This window comes from Macaca mulatta, chromosome 6 (assembly GCF_049350105.2).
Source record: "Macaca mulatta isolate MMU2019108-1 chromosome 6, T2T-MMU8v2.0, whole genome shotgun sequence".
In the NCBI taxonomy this organism is placed as follows: domain Eukaryota; kingdom Metazoa; phylum Chordata; class Mammalia; order Primates; family Cercopithecidae; genus Macaca; species Macaca mulatta.
Window position 1 is genome coordinate 77,351,295 of NC_133411.1, and position 20,301 is coordinate 77,371,595.

Sequence of the window (20,301 nt, forward strand, 5' to 3'; positions counted from 1 at the left end):
AATAAATTATGCCACATCTCCTTTGCTGTCTTTTGTTTAAATTGTTTTAAACCAAGAAGACAAGAGAACTGAGGTATCACAACAGCTGTCAACCCATGCATTTTGCTTTATTCATTTGCTGTATCGTATGGATCACTCCATTTTGTAGAGTATTCCATTGTATGGATGTACAGTAGTTTAGATGAACATTTTTATATTGATGGCCTTTTTTTTTTTTTTTTGGAGACGGGTCTCACTCTGTCACTCAGGCTGGAGTGCAGTGGCACAATCACAGCTCACTGCAGCCTCAAGCTCCTGGGCTCATGCCATCATTCTCCTGCCTCAGCCTCCTGAGTAGCTGGGACAACAGGTGCATGCCACCATGCCTTGCTGAGTTTTTGTATAGATGGGGTTTCACCATGTTGCCCAGGCTGGTCTTGAACTCTGGACTGGTCTGGACTCATGAGATTCAGACCCGATCTGTGAGCCACTGCCTCCAGCCTTGATAGCCATTTGTTTTCATATGCAGAGCAGCAATTAGTAGCCATTTAAGATATCTGTGCACCAGCCTGCAAGAAATACAAATGTACAGGGTAAAATCCTAGCTGGATCAAATACGAGCTTTGTAAATTTTTTAAAACTTTTTTATTGAGTTGTGGTAGTTTATGCCTGTAATCTAATCCTAGCATTTTGAAAGGCTGAGGCAGGAGGATCCCTTGAGGCCAGGAGTTTGGGGCCAGCCTGAGCAACACAGTGGGACCCTGTCTACACACAAACCCCAACTGCACACACCCCAACTCACCACAAACGAAAAAACTCCTAGAAATCACCTTGGCTCAGGCAGCTTAAGATTCCTGTGACCCCATTTTCTGGACATCACAACCATCTCACAGGATGCAATGAAAAGAGCTGTTAAGTACTTTGTAGACTTGGCTACAAATCTGCAGATTTGGCTGCAAAATGTTACTACCCTGACAAGCCATGAAGGCAGCCGGCAATGACTCAATATACTCTGCCACCATCATAACTGTCTTATTGAAGTTAAGGAAATTGCTATTTCTAAACTTTATATGGTAAATGAAAATTACCGAAAAAGGCAAATAAGATAAATGTATTCCAAAAATTAACATTCAGTCACTCCTAGGTATTGTTACTTCTTAGAGCATTAAGATACATTGTTATATTGTTGATTTAGCCAATCAAGATCCCTATAGTCAATCAAAATACGTAAATAATTTTTTGTTTTTCCCAAAAATCATTTTTTGTTATAGGATGTTGGCAAACACTGTAATTTTTTTTGTTTTCTTTGAGACAGAGTTTCATTCTTGTTGCCCAGGCTGGAGTGCAATGGCGCGATCTCGGCTCACCATACCCTACCACTCCCAGGTTCAAGTGATTATCTTGCCTCAGCCTCCAGAGTAGCTAGGATTACAGGCATGCGCCACTACGCCCAGCTAATTTTTTGTATTTTTAGTAGACATGGGGTTTCTCCATGTTGGTCAGGCTGGTCTCGAACTCCAACCACAGGTGACTCACCTGCCTCAGCCTCCCAAAGTGCTGAGATTACAAGCATGAGCCACCTCACCCGGCCTGTAATGTAATTTGTAAATAAAATAAATACAGTAATGTAATTTATAAATAAAATGTCAACACAGAATACTAATTTCTTGTAGAAAATAGGCTGGGTGCAGTGACTCACGCCTGTAATCTCAGCACTTTGGGAGGCCAAGGCAGGTGGATCACTTGAGGTCAGGAGTTTGAAACCAGTCTGGCCAACATGGTAAAACCCCGTGTCTACTAAAAATACAAAAATTAGCTGGGCGTGGTGGCACATGCCTGTAATCCCAGTTACTCCAGAGGCTAAGGCAGGAGAATTGCTTGAATCGGGATGCAGAAGTTGCAATGAACCGAGTCACGCCACTGCACTCCAGCCTGGGTGACAGAGCGAGACTCCATCTCAAAAGAAGAAAAAGAAAATGTAGAAAATACTTAAGCGACCTCCTAAAATTTAGAAATGCCTAGGAAACATACAACTTCTCAAGATGCAGCAAAATTTACAGAATCATTTTTCAAAGTCTCTTGATATAAACAACTCTCAGTTCCAATTTCAACTGGCTTGTCTTTAAAATATGATATTTGATGGCAAAGAATGGGATCTTTTAAGAGTTCTATAGTTTGGATCTATTTGAGAGTGCTGGATTGAACAAATGCAGCCCACAGAATTTGAAATGTGGACACTTGAATGTACAGGATCACCCAAGACAGAGAATTCTGAAGTCTTATGCCGGGGGTTGTTGAAAGGGAAATTCTCTTTTGTAGGATTTTTTTCTTTATTCTCTTTTGAGGCAGTGTCCTTGTCTTCCAGTGCCCGAGCAAGCATGTAACTAACTTTTCTTTGATGAGCCAAAGCTTCTTCTTTATCATTCAGCTGCATGCACAGAAATTAAACATGTATAAGTTAGTCAATAAATCACAGACTATATTCAGAGAAAGGAGTATTGTACTATCTTATCAAAATGTTCAACCCTAATATTCATATTGATCTGTCCATCAGTATGAATAAATTAGGTATCACCTGATCCCCAAACATTATACTACATGTTATTCACGATTTTTTTTTTTTAAGACAGAGTCTGGCTCTGTTGCCCAGGCTGGATGCAGTGGTGCCATCTTGGCTCACTGCAGCCTCTGCCTCCCAGGCTCAAGTGATTCTTGGACCTCAGCCTCCCGAGTACAGTAGCTGGGACTACAGGCGTGTACCACCACACCTGGCTAATTTTTGTATTTTTAGTAGAGATGGAGTCAGGCTGGTCTTGAACTCCTGGCCTCAAGTGATCCACCCGCCTCGGCCTCCCAAAGTGCTGGGATTACAGATGTGTGCTACCATGCCAGGCCGACGATTTTTTTTTTTTTTTTTTTTTTTTTTGAGATGGAATCTGACTCTGTCACCCAGGTTGGAGTGCAGTAGCGCGATCTTGGCTCACTGCAAGCTCCGCCCTCCCAGGTTCACACCATTCTCCTGTCTCAGCCTCCCAAGTAGCTGGGACTACAGGTGCCAGCCACCACACCTGGCCAATTTTTTGTATTTTTAATACAGACGGGGTTTCACCGTGTTAGCCAGGATGGTCTCAATCTCCTGACCTCATGATCCACCCGCCTCGGCTTCCCAAAGTGCTGGGATTACAGGCGTGAGCCACCGCGCCCAGTGCCAACGATTATTTTTTAAAAGAACAGAAGACAGCATTGAAAATTTTGCAAGTCATCTGGAAATGAAGGGAAAATATAGATCTATATGAAGCATGTACATATAGATAGATATCAACATATAAAAAATATATCAGCGTGTATATTTATAAAAGAATGTTGAAGTTATTTGTATATAAAATTGCTTTCATATATTTGTATGGAAATAAAGAACAGTCTAGAGATAAGTATGTTCATATAACCTGAGTCTCAGTTCTTAGTCGAGTCATCTGTGGAATGTGGGTAGCAGGAATGATTTCAGGACGGATTGTGGTGATGATTAAAGGATATAATGTGTGAGGAAATACCTTGAACACTTTAAAAATACCTCAATAAACAGGCACTCTTGTCACAAACTGTATATATATAAATGCAGACGGCCAAGCTAGCTGGAGTTAACCACAGGAACCCCCTGTTTTCCGAGATGGAGCCTTTAAACCTGCACAGAATATGGATGATGGGAAAAGAGGAGCTGAAGGAGATAAAGATCATGAAGGTGGAGTCTGGTATTCCAACTGGGAAAAGGGCATAGAAGGCAAGTGCAGGTCGAGAGAGAAAGAGTTGAATGAACAGGAAGCAAATAGATTAGCTTAACCCAGGGGTGTCCCATCTTTTGGCTTCCCTGGGCCACACTGGAATAAGATGAATTGTCTTGGGCCACACACAAAATACGCTAACACTGGCCGGGCGCAGTGGGTCACGCCTGTAATCCCAGCACTTTGGCAGGCCAACACGGGCAGATCACTTGAGGTCAGGAGTTCAAGACCAGCCTGGCCAACATGGTGAAACTCTGTCTCTACTAAAAAAACACATACAAAATTAACCAGGTATGGTGGTGGGCACCTGCAGTCCCAGATACTCGGGAGGCTGAGGCAGGAAAATCACTTGAACCCAGGAGGTAGAGGTTGCAATGAGCCAAGATTGCGCCACTGCACTCCAGCCTGGGTGACAGAGCGAGACTCTGTCTCAAACAAACAAACAAAAAACAAACATACAAAACAAAACAAAACAAAAAAATACACTAACACTAATGAGAGCTGATGAACTAAAAAAAAAATCTCAAAAAGATCTCATGATGTTTTAAGAAAGTTTACGAATTTGTGTTGGGTCACATTCAAAGCTGTCCTGGGCTGCATGCAGCCCACAGACCGTGGGATGGACAAGCTTGGCTTAATCATAACTTGCAAAATAAAAGCAAGCAAAGACACTAACCAAATCTATGAGCATCTTAAGGACCTCTTGAGGACTGTCCTGGTCTTCCATCCTCGTAGAACTGTTTTCTGAAGGGAGCATACCCAGGAGTCTCTGCCCAAAGGTCTTCTTAATCCTTGGTGATGGAAATCCTAAAATTGAACATGAAAATCCAGCTGAGACATTAAAATATCTTCACTGATATACTTCCAGCAAAAGAGGTAACTTGACCTCTAGGACAAGTGAGTCCAGGAGCACACAGTGGAATGTAGTGGGCAGAGCACGGCCTTCAGAGCCAGGAGCAATGCAGGTGAGAGGCAGCAAGACTGCCGCCCTGCCATGCGGCACAGCCGCCCCTCAGCGCCAGCTGACGCAGAGGCCACACAAGAACGCAGTCCATGTCACTGGATCATCACAGTCTTCAAGAGCAGCCACAAATGCAGATCTGTCATGACATCTTCCAATTCTAAATGTCAGCCACTAGTCTTACTGTTTGAATACACTAAGCAGACCTAACAAAACATGTCTGCAGGCCACAGGGGTCTCTGAGCCATGCAAACTCTGCTTCTGAACCGCAAAGACCTGGACTTGAATCCTCATTTAGCCACTTACTAACTGTATGACCTCGGGTGAGTTTTCTCAGCTTGATTTCCTCATCTCTAAAATGAGAATAGTATTACTTTCTCCTCAGGGAACTGTGCCATTAAATAATAAATCACAGGGGCTGGGGAAGGGGAAGTGAGGAGTTACCGTTTCATGGGACAGGGTCTCTGTAAAGAAAGATGAAAATGCTCTGGAGCTGGATGGTGATGAAGGTAACATTACAATGTGAATGTACTTAATGCCACTTAAAAACAGTTCAAATAGTAAACTTCAGATATATCTTACCACCACCAAAACAAAACAAAACAAAAATACCACAATTGTCAAAGGCCCTGCCCAGGTATTAGCATAATAGTTAATATTTCACGTGCTGACATCACTGATGTCCTTCTTCATCCATTGAAGGGAAGTAATTTGCAGAAGGCACAAAATCTCAGATTGTACAAGGAAAATTTCAAGAATGTTTTTGGAATATTCTCCAAAAGTGGTTTACTGGGAAACTGAGAGCAGATGAGGGGAGATCCCCTTCCCACCAATCCTGACAGACCACAGTGACGAGGGTGGCCCTGACCCCTTCCATGAGGAGCTGTGGCAAACAGAAGGCAGAGAAACTGACACTTTGGTGAGTGGATGAATCTGTGTCCCTATTTTCAGTCTAAAAAAAGCAATAGCTCAGTGTGATGGCTCAAGCTGGCAGTCTGGAGGACTGCTTAAGCCCAGGAGTTTAAGACCAAAAAAAAAAACCCCCAAAAGTGAAAAATGAAGAAAGAAAGAAGTATGCTTATAGGCCGGGCGCGGTGGCTCAAGCCTGTAATCCTAGCACTTTGGGAGGCCGAGACGGGCGGATCACGAGGTCAGGAGATCGAGACCATCCTGGCTAACACGGTGAAACCCCGTCTCTACTAAAAATACAAGAAAATTAGCCGGGCGAGGTGGCGGGCGCCTGTAGTCCCAGCTACTCGGGAGGCTGAGGCAGGAGAATGGCGTGAACCCGGGGGGTCGGAGCTTGCAGTGAGCCGAGATTGCGCCACTGCACTCCAGCCTGGGGCACAGAGCAAGACTCCGTCTCAAAAAAAAAAAAAAAAAAAAAAGAAGTATGCTTATAAACTGCTTCTGAAAACTTGTCTAAACTGCCATATCAAAAAGAAAGTTGAGGCCGGGCGCGGTGGCTCAAGCCTGTAATCCCAGCACTTTGGGAGGCCGAGACGGGCGGATCACGAGGTCAGGAGATCGAGACCATCCTGGCTAACATGGTGAAACGCCGTCTCTACTAAAACATACAAAAAACTAGCCGGGCGAGGTGGCGGGCGCCTGTAGTCCCAGCTACTCGGGAGGCTGAGCCAGGAGAATGGCGTGAACCTGGGAGGCGGAGCTTGCAGTGAGCTGAGATCCGGCCACTGCACTCTAGCCTGGGTGACAAAGCAAGACTCCGTCTCAAAAAAAAAAAAAAAAAAAAAAAAACATAAAAATAATCTGTGTTACCCCGCACATCTTCAGATTACTGAAATATACCAATAAAATGAATTAAAGTCTTGTCACTGAGAAACTGAGAAGGAACTACCGAAACTTGTATAGATTTATAAAAGCTGTGAGAGATTAATCATTTTTTTTTTTTTTCTTTTTTTTTGAGATGGAGTTTTGCTCTTGTCGCCCAGGTTGGAGTGCAATGGCGCGATCTTGGCTCATTACAACCTCTGCCTCCTGGGTTCAAACGTTTCTCCTGCCTCAGCCTCCCAAGTAGCTGGGATTACAGGCTTGTGCCACCACACCCAGCTAATTTTGTATTTTAGTAGAGACGGGGTTTCTTCATGTTGGTCAGGCTGGTCTCAAACTCCCGACCTCAGATGATCCGCCCGCCTCGGCCTCCCAAAGTGCTGGGATTACAGGTGTGAGCCACCGCACCCGGCCATCAATTTTTTTTTGAGACAGGGTCTTACTCCATCACCCAGGCTGGACTGCAGTGGTGGGATCATGACTCTGCAGCCTCAGCCTCCCAGGCTCAAGCGGTCCTCCCACTTCAGCCTCCCTAGTAGCTGGGACCATAGGTATATACCACCACGCTTGGCTAATTTTTTTTTTTTTTTTAAATACAGACAGGGTCTCCCTATGTTGCCCAGGCTGGTCTCAAACTCCTGAGCTCAAGCAATCCTCCTGCCTCAGGCTCCCAAAGCACTGGGATTACAGGCATGAGCCACGATGCCTGGCCTAAATCAATTATTTAAAATTCTGCCTTCAGTCTCTCTCAATGCCTTACTGGAACTCAAATATTGGTAGCAATTCCCCTCTGAATTGTATTTTTTGTGGGAATCTTCCTCAGGTTTGTCAATAGCTAAGTGTGATATTGTAATATAAGAAATATATGTTTGGTCTTTGCCCTCAGTTCCTGACATAGAACTCCTAAAATCCTAGTAGATAGGGGTGTTAGGTGAATTTTTTCTCATAGTTGGTCTTTGACCCCAGTTCCTAACACACAATTCCTAAGAGTGTAATTTCCTGAGTGCTAGGAGCATCTGACACGGAGCCCCTAAATCCCTTGGTATTTCCTGGGTAATAGGAGCATCTTTTGTTCTATGAGGCTCTTGGTGGGCTCCTGGATAGCCTCAGGATGGGGGCTGGTTGTCAGGGGAACCAATCTTGTGATTAGAAAGCTGGAACTTTCAGGCCGGACGTGGTGGCTCACGCCTGTAATCCCATCACTTTGGGAGGCCTAGGCGGGTGGATCACAAGGTTAGGAGATCGAGACCATCCTGGCTAACATGGTGAAAACCCGTCTCTACTAAAAATACAAAAAATTAGCTGGGCGTGGTGGCGGGTGCCTGTAGTCCCAGCTATTCAGGAGACTGAGGCAGGAGAACGGCATAAACCCGGGAGGCGGAGCTTGCAGTGAGCCGAGATCGCGCCACTGCACTCCAGCCTGGGCAACAGAGCGAGACTCCATCTCAAAAAAAAAAAAAAGAAAAAGAAAGAAAGCTGGAACTTTCAGCCCCAGCCCCCAAACTCCAGGGAAGAGAGAGGGGCTGAAGGTTGAGTCGATCACCAACGGCCAATGATGTACCATGTCCCTGTAATGAAGCCTCCATAGAAACCCAAAAGGGTCTGGGGAGCTTCCAGAGAGCTGAGCATGTGAGGCTCCTGAGGGGTGGTGCGCCAGAGACAGCATCCCTTCCCACGTGCCTTGCCCTGTCCATATCTTCATCCGGCTGTTCATCTTCATCCTTCGTAAGATCATTTATAATAAACTGGTAAACGGAAGTGATTCCCGGAGTTCTGTGAGGAGTCCTAGCAAATCAGTGGAGCCTGAAGAGGGTGACATGGGAGTCCCAGCGTACATACAGCCAGTCAGGAGAGGCGGAGACAACCCCGTGCTTTTGATTGGCATTTGGAGTGCAGGCCACCTTGTGGGACTGAGCCTTTAACCTACGGGATCTGACTCTAACTCCAGGTGGACAGTGGGAGAATTGAAGGAAATGACAGGATACCCAGCTGGTGTGTGGGGAACCCCCACCCTCAACATCTGGTGTCAGAAGCACTGAGCTGAGTGGTGAGTGCTGTGTGAACAGGAAGACACTTTGGTTTCTCCTGTCTCTTACACTGAGAAAATCAGGAATTATGGAACATCAAAGGAACATATTCTCAAGTGCTGAAATGAGTATGAATCTAGCTCCTGAGAAAAATGCAGCTTTGTCTATGCTGCACTATCCTAATGGCCAAGCTCCATGCAGGGTGGCAGGCCTTGCATGCTGGTGACAGGGCCTGACTGGCTTTCATAAGACTAAGATTACTTTAACCCTGACTTTCCCCTTTGTCTCTTCTTGTTCTTTTTCTTTTTTTTTTTTTTTTTTTGAGAGGGAGTCTCACTCTGTCACCCAGGCTGGAGTGCGGTGGCGCAATCTTGGCTCACTGCAAGCTCCGCCTCCCGGGTTCACACCATTCTCCTGCCTCAGCCTCCTGAGTAACTGGGACTACAGGCGCGCACCACCACAGCCGGCTAATATTTTGTATTATTTAGTAGAGACGGGGCTTCAACGTGTTAGTCAGGATGGTCTCCATCTCCTGACCTCATGATCCGCCCTTCTCGGCCTCCCAAAGTGCTCGGATTACAGGCGTGAGCCACCGCGCCCGGCCTGTCTCTTCTTTTTCCCGTCACTTTTCTTTCCACTTCTATCAAAACAAACAAATATTTACAATCTGACTTTCTAAGAAGATCTGCCCTCAATTAGCACAAAACACCAGGGCTGTCCTCAAAGAGGAGTTTACAATCCACCTGCTCTCAAGGGCTTGAGAGGAGGTGTCTGAGGAAGATCATCTACACATAGATGTGGTCCATATTCTTAGTATTTTCCACTGATTCCTAAAAGGCTAAATACATGGACCATGTTAGCTTTTTCCCTGGCAAAATCACCTACTCTGGGTTGAACATTAAAGTTGCACCATCGAGATTATTATAGAAAATGACCATATTATCTAAATACATTATTTTGTATTTATTATAAGACACTGTTGGGCAGGTGCAATGGATCACATCTATAATCCCAGCATTTTGGGTGGCTGAGGAGGGAGGACCGCTTGAACCCAGGAGTTTGAGACCAGCCTGGGTAACATAGTGAGACCTCATCTCTACAAACAAATACAACATTTAGCCTGGCATGGTGGCACGTGCCTATAGTCCCAGCTGCTAGGGAGGCTGGGGTGGGAGGATTGCTTGAGCCCATGAGGTAGAGGCTGCAGTGAGTCATGATCACACCACTGCACTCCAGCCTGGGCAACAGGGCAATATCCTGTCTAAAACAAAAAAGAAAAAAGCTAAAACATTGTTGACAATTTAGCCATTATATTTTCTCAAAAGTTTCACGTCAGAAAACATTTTTAGAAATTAATTTCAGGATAATATGAATGACTTTCTCAGAATGAGTGTTATAAAACATTATATTTTCCTGTTTTGCCCTGGCTTCCATCTAATGAACACTCCAAACATGTAGCTTCTATGGTCTGCTTTTCCCTACTCTGTAGTTCTGATTTACTGCTTCTATTTCTATCATCCCTCTGCATCACTTCTTACCCTTTCCAGCAAAGAAAAGGAGGAAAGCTTAGTTAACGAAACTAAAATTCGTAACAGCTGACTCCTACATGATTAGTAATATATACTGTTTGAAAACAAATATTTCAAACAAAATGGCTATCTACTATAAAGGTTTCATTTTATGATGATTATTATTATTTTTTGAGATACAGTCTCTCGCTCTGTCACCCAGGCTGGAGTACAGTGGGGCGATCTTGGCTCACTGCAACCTCTGTCTCCCAGGTTCAAGTGATTCTCCTGCCTCAGCTTCCCGAGTAGCTGGGATTACAGGTGAGTGCCATCATGCCCAGCTAATTTTTGTATTATTTATTTATTTATTTATTTTGAGACAGAGTCTCACTCTGTCGCCCAGGCTGGAGTGAAGTGGCGTGATCTTGGCTCACTGCAAGCTCTGCCTCCCGGGTTCACACCATTCTCCTGCCTCAGCCTCCCGTGTAGCTGGGGCTAAAGGTGTCTGCCACCATGCCCGGCTAATTTTTTGTACTTTTAGTAGAGACAGAGTTTCACCATGTTAGTCAGGATGGTCTCTATCTCCTGGCCTCGTGATCCACATGCCTCGGCCTCCCAAGTGCTGGGATTACAGGTGTAAGCCACCGTGCCCGGCCTAATGTTTGTATTTTTAGTAGAGATGGGGTTTCTCTATGTTGGCCAGGCTGGTCTCGAACTCCTGACCTCAGGTAATCTGCCCGTCTCAGTCTGCCAAAGTGCTGGGATTACAGGTGTGAGCCACCGTGCATGGCCAGGTTTCTTTTTTTATTTTTTATTTTTTTGAGACAGTTTTGCTCCTTACCCCAGGCTGGAGTGCAGTAGTACAATCTTGGCTCACCACAACCTCCACTTGCCAGGTTCAAGCGATTCTCCTGCCTCAGCCTCCCAAGTAGCTGGGACTACAGGCACCTGCCACCACACCCAGCTAATTTTTGTATTTTTAGTAGAGGCAGGGTTTCACCATGTTGGCTGGGCTAGTCTCAAACTCCTGACCTCAAATGATCCACCCACTTCAGCCTCCCAAAGTGCTGGTGTGAGCCACTGCGCCCGGCCAGGTTTCATTTTAAATATTTTCTATGATGGTGTTCCCTTAAGATCATTTTAAATATTACGATATGTGTATTAGTCTTTCTAAATTCATCTGAATATAAGAGATATTAGAATTAGAATTATAGATCTGACAGATAAGCAAATATTTAGAAATACAGTCATCCTAGAAGTTTTCTACAAAACATTTAAAATTCTTATAAACTTCACTTGACTCTTTCTCAACTGATAAATGGCTTCAAATTATAATTTGAATTTTAAATTGAAGCAATATGAATTCTACAGAATACTGATAAATAAAAATTGATATCAACTAAGAGAAACTAAGATTTCTAAAAAATAACAGCTACTTTGTTTATACTGGAAGATCTACTTCATTTCTCTCATGCTATTTTAATATATTTTTTAATACATGGATATAATAATACTCAATTGATCATTAACTTTTTTTTTTGAGATGGAGTCTCATCGTGCCAGTGCAGTGGCACAATCTCAGCTCACTGCAACCTCTGCCTCCTGGGTTCAAGTGATTCTCCTGCCTCAGCCTCCTAAGCAGCTGGCATTATAGGCGTGTGCTACCACACCGGCTAATTTTTGTGTTGTTAGTAGAAATGGAGTTTTGTCATGTTGGCCAGGCTGTTCTTGAACTCCTGACCTCAGGTGATCCACCCTCCTCGGCCTCTCAAAGTGCTGGGATTACAGACGTGAGCTACCGCACCCGGCCTGGCCATAAACTTTTGATGGGCTCATGAACCAAAACCTAAACCTAAATTTCTGCTTCATTTTTTCTAAGAATATTTTACTAATTTGTCCAACCTAAGGTTTTTCCTGTACTCCTCAATTTCCTTCTCAGAAGCATACATTTCAATAAAGTTTAATTAGATAAATCCATTTAATGTCATGTTTCAATGACATTTTTCACATTACTTCCTTCTTGGCAGTCTCCCTTTAATCACCGAGCACTTTTATTTTAAAGTTTTTGCACTAAACATGGTCTTATTTAAATGAAACAGAAGAGTACTAGAAAAGGGATATTCCTGTTATGTTATGGTTTGTGGATTCCAGTAGTTCATCTGCACATGTAATATCCAATGACTCCTTTTTTCCATAGTTGCTAAATATTTAAGTAAACCATAACCATATGTGAAGTTTCAATTATATTTGCCCACACTGGATTAAGTGTGCTTTATCAACTTGTATTATAAACAAAACAACTAAAATTACACCTACTTATTGCCATTATAATTCATAGTTACCATCCTCTTTAAGGTGCTTCCAATTCATCCATTTTGTTGCTTTTTTACACATTTTAGCCATTTGTGTCAATTGTAGTGCCTGGTCATTTTTTCTCATTAATTGTTGCTCAAATGCAATTCTGAAAGAATCTGCCATCATGTAAGCTTCTTCTTTACTCTTCTGCAAAAGTTCCAACTGTTTTTGAAAGAAAGTTTGGGAGGTGTTAGAGGCAAAACCAGAGCAATTCTTGCTGAATCAAATTAACACATGCAATCTCCCCGCCTAGCACTGGTCTATTGCCTGTGTTTGATCTAGTTTATCTGCTTACACTAATTAATACTTGCTACTTCTGCAGCAGCAATTTACTCTGATCCAGATTATCAGCAGTTTCCCTTGTGATGCCTGTCAACTGCCTGGTAATCTAACCCCTGGACCTCACTACCCCATGCAGGCCCTGTGTGTGTGTCCTGCTCAAGTCCTTGGAGAAAGGGCCCAGCATGAAAGATAGGAGGATGCCAAAGGCTGCATTTCAACTCAGCTTTGGCCATTCCAGACCACACCACTGAAAATAATGATGAATACCACCTTTCAAATACTTCTCATAGATGACCTTGACTTTGATCAATGTAATCTCATGTTTTTCTTTTTCTTTTCTTCTACTTTCTCCTTCTCCTTCTTCTTCTTTTTTTCTTTTTAACGGAGACTTGCTCTGTCACCCAGGCTGGAGTACAGTGTCACGATCTCAGCTCACTGCAACCTCCGCCTCCTGGGTTCAAGCAATTCTCCTGCCTCAGTCTCCCAAGGAGCTGGGACTACAGGCACATGTTGCCATGCCTGGCTAATTTTTTGTATTTTAGTAGAGATGGGGTTTCACTGTGTTGCCCAGGCTGGTCTCGAACTCCTGAGCTCAGGCAATCCGCCTGCCTCAGCCTCCCAAAGTGCTGGGTTTACAGGCATAAGCCACCACGCCCGGCCTTTTTTTGTTTTTGTTTTTGAGACAGGCTCTCTCACTCTGTCACCGAGGCTAGAGTGCACTGGTGTGAACATAGCTCACTGTAACTGTGACGTCTTAGGCTCAAGTGATTCTCCCACCTCGGCCTCCCAAAGTGCTGGGATTACAGGCGTAACCCATTCTCCCCTCATGTTTTTCTTAATGAATGGCTACTGTCCAACTGTTGGCTTTCCTATATACTTTAAAGACTTTATTTTGGCTGGGCACGGTGGCTCATACCTGTAATCCCAGCACTTTGGGAGGCCGAGGCGGGCGGATCATGAGGTCAGGAGTTCAAGACCAGCCTGGCCAACACAGTGAAAGCCCGTCTCTACTAAAAATACAAAAATTAGCCGGGAGTGGTGGCAGGCGCCTGTAATCCCAGCTACTCAGGAGCCTGAGGCAGAGAATCACCTGAACCCAGGAGGCGGAGGTTGCAGTGAGCTGAGATTGCACCACTACATTCCAGCCTGGGCGAGAGAGTGAGACTCCGTCTCAAAAAAAACAAAAAAAAAACAAAAAAACCACGTTAATTTTTAAAAATTTAATTGTGTCCTATTTTATTCTATTTTAAGTTCTAGGATACAGGTGCAGGATGCAGGTTTGTTACCCAGGTAAACGCGTGCCATGGTGGTTTGCCACGCCTAAGGACTTTAAATTCCATACCTTCAATAAAGGTAAAACATTTTAGAATTATGGTCTATGTACTACTGTATTTATACGTAAAGATCAAATATAATGGCAGCTATCATTTGAATTAATGTCTGGCATGTTCCTGGTGCTGTGCTAAACATGTTATGTCTATTTCCTCACAAAAACCATCCAAGGTAGTTATTACCCTCTACTTAACATAGTAGGAAAACTGAGACCTACCCTGTCCAAAGCCACACAGCTACTAAATGGTGGAGCAAAGATACAAACCTAGGTCTGGCTGGTACAAAGGTTCCTTTCACTGTGCCTTGCTGCTGCTGTTCAAATACACTCCATGCTTATCTCTCCATTAATCAGTGTTGCTGATCCTAGTGATTTTAAGCATAAATGTACATTTTCCTTCTATTATATAGTAATTTTAGGGCCATGTACAGATGAGAACAATATAAATTTTAGGAATATTAATTATACACTTAGGCAAACGACTTTAGGCTTCAAATATCATGCCAAGTACTTTTTTTTTTTTTTTTTTTGGAGAAGGAGTTTCGCTCTTGTTGCCTAGGCTGGAGTGCAGTGGTGTAATCTCGGCTCACTGCAACCTTTGCCTCCCCAGTTCAAGGGATTCTCCTGCCTCAGCCTCCCAAGTAGCTGGGATTACAGGTGCCTGCCAACACACCTGGCTAATTTTTTGTGTTTTTAGTAGAGACATGGTTTCACCATGTTGGCCAGGCTGGTCTTAAACTCCTGACCTCAGGTGATCTGCCTGCCTTAGCCTCCCAAAGTGCTGGGATTACAGGCGTGAACCCCTGCACCCTGTCCCAAGTACTATTAATATTTGTATTTTGGAACCAGGTAAACAAAATCCAGTTGATAAGCTGATGCTATCACATAAAAACTAAGCATAAGTTCCATAGTCAATAACTACTAAAATGAAGTTAATTATTGCAAACATGTCCATTTATGCTGCTATTAACAGAGAAACAAAACTAAAGCTTTTGCTGTTGCGATAATGCAATACCTCTTGTTTGAGCTGAAGAAGCAGTTTCCGAGTGGACGCTGCCATTCTGGCACAAGAACAGGGGCTCCCTCCGGGCCCATGACAAAGGCAGGCTCCGAGGACTGCAAGCTTTGAATTGAAAAACATTGCTCCTGTTACTAAGTGTTGCACTGTTTTAGCTGCACACAAACACAGGGGCATTTATGCACATACCCATGCACACTACTACTCAGGCATCTGATCCAAAAAAACTGGAAAGAAAAAAAAAATAGAAGAAAGCTGAGACTGGGATCTTAGAATACAAATGGAAATTAACTACAAACAACGAAAAGAATGTCATGATTTAGAACACAGAAGGGAATTTCACTTTCCTTCATCTCACTCTTAAAACCTTTAATCCTGGCACCACTCTCCTATAGGTCTGAGTCCTTGGCAGGAGTTTAGCCTAACAATATGGTTAACACTAACATCCACAGCACACCTTTCCTGTGACAGTGGCCCTGATGCCCGGCATTCACTACTGCCAATTTCCTCTAAGGAGAGTCATTTACTCAGAAATGCCAAGGGAATTTAAATATATCAATGAGAAAAACAGTCATCCCTCCACTCCTAAAAAAATTTTTTTAAATATGATTCATTCCCGTGTAAAAGAATAGAACTTTAGCACCATCCAAACTTATGCCAAGGATGAAGTTAAGCCCTGGAGACTGAGTCAGGCAGCATGTTTGAAATTCTGCTTCTAGATTAGAGAGTAACCCTCTTCCTTGTTGCTCTCGTTCTGTAAATGAGGAGGAGAGACCAGAGACCAGACCTTTCTGCTTCCATCACTGACCTCTGTTATAGATTAGCTGTCTTATTTTCCTATACCTAACTCAGACTAGATGACTTCCAAAAGAACCCCAGGGCTGTTACATTTTCAGTGTGGAATGTTAAATATACCTTCCCCAAAAGAAAACAATCACCTCAACTAATAAGATCTCTGTAACTATGCACTAAACCATAGCATCAAAGGATGTTGGAATTCTGTTAAACTTCCCTAAACATTGTCCATATAAGCCAGCCCAAACTTCTACACTTTAGAACACCGGCTGGTTTTTTTTTTTTTTTTTTTTTTTTTTGAGACAGAGTCTCGCTCTGTCACCCAGGCTGGAGTGCAGTGGCACAATCTCAGCTCACTGCAAGCTCCACCTCCCGGGTTCACACCATTGTCCTGCCTCAGCCTCCCGAGTAGCTGGGACTACAGGCGCCCGCCACCATGCCCGGCGAATTTTTTTAGTAGAGACGGGGTTTCACCTTGTTAGCCAGGATGGTCTCGATCTCCCAACCTCGTGATCTGCCTACCTTGGCCTCCCAAAGTGCTGGGATTACAGGCGTGAGCCACCACGCCCGGCCTAAAACACTGACTTCTTTGGAATCTGTGCCTCCCTGGGTGATCCATCCTCAACTTTTGTGCTTGAATAAACTCTTTAAACTAGATTCTGGCCAGGCGTGGTGGCTCATGTCTGTAATCCCAGCACTTTGGCAAGCCAAGGCAGGTGGATGACCTGAGGTCAGGAGTTCGACACCAGCCTGACCAACATGGTGAAACCCCATCTCTACTGAAAATATAAAAATTAGCCAGGCGTGGTGGCTCATGCCTGTAATCCCAGCTACTTGGGAGGCTGAGGCAGGAGAATCGCTTGAACTCAGGAAGCAGAGGTTGCAGTGAGCTGAAACCGTGCATTGCACTCCACCCTGGGCAACAAGAGTGAAACTCTGTCACAAAAATAAATAAATAATAGATTCTGATCCCTTTGATTATTTTTGGTTGACACTTGGTTGACCACTGTAGTTTGAAGAAAAGTAGTATAATAATTTTACTTTTTAAAACTCCACTTTAAAAGCTAACCACAAGTGGGCCAGGCATGGTGGCTCATGCCTGTAATCCCTGCACTTTGGGAGGCTGAGGCGGGTGTATCACCTGAGTTCAGGAGTTCGAGACCAGCCTGATCAACATGGTGAAACCCCACCTCTACTAAAAAATATAAAAATTAGCTGGGCATGGTGGTGGGTGCCTGTAATCCCAGCTACTTGGAAGGCTGAGGCAGGAGAATCGCTTGAACCTGGGAGGTGGAGGTTGCAGTGAGCTGAGATTGTACCATTGTACTCCAGCCTGGGCAACAGAGCAAGACTCCGTCTCAAACAGAAAGCTAACCACAAATACTTTCCCAACATATTCCAGTATGTACCAATTTCACAGGGGCATCATACAACATAGTGCACCATATATTTTATTTTATTCTTATTTATTTATTTTTGAGACGGAATCTCGCTCTGTCACCTAGGCTGGAGTGCAGTGGTGCAATCTCAGCTCCCTGCACCTTCTGCCTCCCAAGTTCAAGCTGAGATTATAGGCATGTGCCAACATACCCAGCTAATTTTTTTGTTGTTGTTATATTTTTAGTAGAGATGGGGTTTCACCATGGTGGTCAGGCTGGTCTCGAATCCCTGACCTCAAATGATCCACCTGCCTCAGCCTCCCAAAATGCTGGGATTATAGGTATGAGCCACTGCAGCCAGCCTGTGCCACATTTATTTACTTATTTATTTATTTTTTTGAGAGGGAGTTTTGCTCTTGTTGCCCAGGCTGGAGTGCAATGGCGTGATCACGGCTCACCGCAACCTCAGTCTCCCAGGTTCAAGCAATTCTCCTGCCTCAGCCTCCCAAGTAGCTGGGGTTAAAGGCATGCGCCACCACGCCAGGCTAATTTTGTATTTTTAGTGAAGACGGGGTTTCTCCATGTTGGTCAGGCTGGTCTCAAACTCCTGACCTCAGGTGATCTGCCTGCCTCTGCCTCCCAAAGTGCTGGGATTACAGACACGAGCCACCGCGCCCGGCCCATATATTTTAAAGTTTCATATGGGCTAGGTGTGGTGGCTCACACCTGTAATCCCAGCACTTTGGGAGGCAGAGGCAGGCAGATAGCTTGAGCCCAGGAGTTTGAGACCAGCCTGGGCAACATGAGACCTTGTCTCTACAAAAAAAAGGAAAAAAAATTAGCTGGGTGTAATAGTGGTGTGCACCCATAGTCCCAGCTATTTGGGAGGCTGAGGTCAGAGGATCACCTGAGCCCAGGAGGTCTAAGCTGCAGAGAGCCATGATTGTGCCACTGTACTCCAGCCTGAGCTACAGAGTGAGGCCCTGTCTCAAAAACAAAACAAAACCAAAAAAAAAAAAAAAAATTAAAGTTTTGTGTCGAATTTACTATAAAATTGTTATCTAAGCATCTTCCTGTTGCTGTACATTTCACATGGATGAGCTGACATAAAATATAATCCTATTTTAGAGGCTTTTCAGAGAGTAAAATTCCACTGCCTCCCTTAGTGTAAAGGCCATTTCAGAACATTCTTTCTCACATCAGCGATAACCGTGAGGCACGGGGTGAGCTTTCAGTTGAGCTGAATGTACAAATGGTGGATCTGTGGCAGAAAGGTCTTTTCCCTTTTCATTTTCCTACTCCTGATAACCGCCCATGCCTAAGTTGCCAAAAGCAAGCAAGACCTGGGAAGGGCCAATATAAATCATGACAGGTTTCGGCCAGGACCCCTGACTCCCAGTGCTACTTCTTACCTCAGTGCTCCCTCATCAGCTGGGTCAGGGCCCTTGTTCCTGCCTGGCTGGAGGTAAGGCTGGCCCACAGTCTACTCAAGAGTATCATAAAACACCCTGTCCCTAAACTTTCTTTAAGCTGTTTCTTGTATTTTTTTTTTTTTTTCTTTTTGCTATTACACTAGTTTTCCACCCATGGCAGCAGAACAGGGTGTTCAAAAGCGCAGACTCTAAGCTCAGTCTACAGGCTGCAAATCCCAGCTCCACGACACACTAGCTGTGCGGCACCAGGCAAATTACTTAACCCCTCAATGCCTCTGTTACCTCATTTGTGAAGTGGGGATTATAACAGTACCCACTTTATGGGGTAGTTGTGTGGACTAAATATATCAATGTATGTAAAGCACTTAGAACATCATCTAAACTTGTTCAGGACTTTGCAGGTATTTGCTATTATTATTACCAATTTTTCCTAAGTTCTACAATAAGTGCATGGCTGCCCCCTCTCACTCTACTGCTCCATTATTTTTGTATGAGTCCCAGGCCCCTTCTGACCTCATTAGCCAAACTCCCACATTGCCAGCCATTGGCATTGCACCAGCAGATTTTTGTTCTGAACCTGGCTTTACCACAGATTGACCTTGCCACCTCAGGAAAGTAACTGAACTAATTTGAGCCTTAGTTTCCTCTTCTCTAAAATGGGGATAACACCTGCTTTGCAGCCCTCACAAGACTCCGATGAAGATCAGATACAACAATGTGTACGAAAGCACTCAAATGGTAAGCCCCGACCCAGGTGTGAGACATTACCAACACAGCTTCTGCTAGGACCGTAAAGATAAGAAATAAATGGGGCAGAAGTGGCCAGCACATGCCCTCATGTCCAAGAATGTCCTGTATGAAGGGCATGGAACCAGCAAGACTGGAAGAGCCGACCTGGGCAAACCCAGGGGCCTCTCTCACTCTCATCCTCAAATTGCTAAGTATGTGCTATCCTAGAACGTGTACACAAAGGCGATGGGGCAAAGAAAAGGGAAGTAGAAAATGTCCCTTGTGTCCAGCTTTTCCACATGCTTTACCTACCTCAAGACCTGAAGCCTCTGCAAAGCCACTTTTATCACAGCACATGTTTTCCTGAGCCATCTTCTGCTGTTTGATATCAAGCATGGCAAGGGCCTCCAAATACTGTTGATTCAAAACTAGGAAGGGCCATATGAGAAAATATTCATTATGAAGCCTAACTCCAGCCTTATCCAATCTAGTTACCCCAACATCACATATTCATTTCGTACAAGCAGTACACTGCCCACAAGATCTGGCTCCATTCAGAAAACCTATCTGATAGAATAGTGAGTATCATGTAAGATCATATATATATGTAATACTAGATGAGATGATGTCATTTCCATGTATGGAAAAGCATCTTAACTTTGCAACTGAAGTCGGATTCCTATTTCCTCTTGGAAACTTTGAAGGATTTTCCAAAAGGGAATGTGTAAAAGCAAATTATTCAGAGACTTTATGGTTAGTGAGAAAACTGGATGGTGAGATCTCATATATTGTATTCCTGTCAGACATACCAGCTATCCAAGCTCTATCAGGTTTTTGTTTTAGGAGTTTTCACAAGAAGATCTCAAAGCAAACATTTAGAACAAGAGGGGTCCTGCTGTCTACTGGGGAGCAGAAAACAGTCTTTTCCCCGTCAC

At 44.1% G+C, this 20,301-nt stretch overlaps 1 protein-coding gene across 11 annotated transcripts in view; it reads right to left on the reverse strand.

Moving 5' to 3' along the window:
• Nucleotides 1-86: 86 nt before the first annotated feature.
• Nucleotides 87-20,301, reverse strand: part of CCDC125 (coiled-coil domain containing 125) — a 53,860-nt gene continuing 33,645 nt past the window's right edge. For 8 of the 11 annotated variants that reach the window (XM_078004828.1, XM_078004826.1, XM_028849483.2 and 5 more), the window contains 5 exons: nucleotides 19,679-19,794; nucleotides 15,028-15,135; nucleotides 12,388-12,562; nucleotides 4,435-4,565; nucleotides 1,628-2,407 (listed from right to left, as the gene is read on the reverse strand). In XM_078004828.1, the coding sequence (XP_077860954.1) occupies nucleotides 2,102-2,407; nucleotides 4,435-4,565; nucleotides 12,388-12,562; nucleotides 15,028-15,135; nucleotides 19,679-19,794 (836 nt within the window). In that variant the 3' untranslated portion in view covers nucleotides 1,628-2,101. Of the gene's footprint in view, nucleotides 2,408-4,434; nucleotides 4,566-12,387; nucleotides 12,563-15,027; nucleotides 15,136-19,678; nucleotides 19,795-20,301 lie in introns of all 11 variants that reach the window. The other 3 variants (XM_078004830.1, XM_015140177.3, XM_028849485.2) reach the window with 2 other exon arrangements.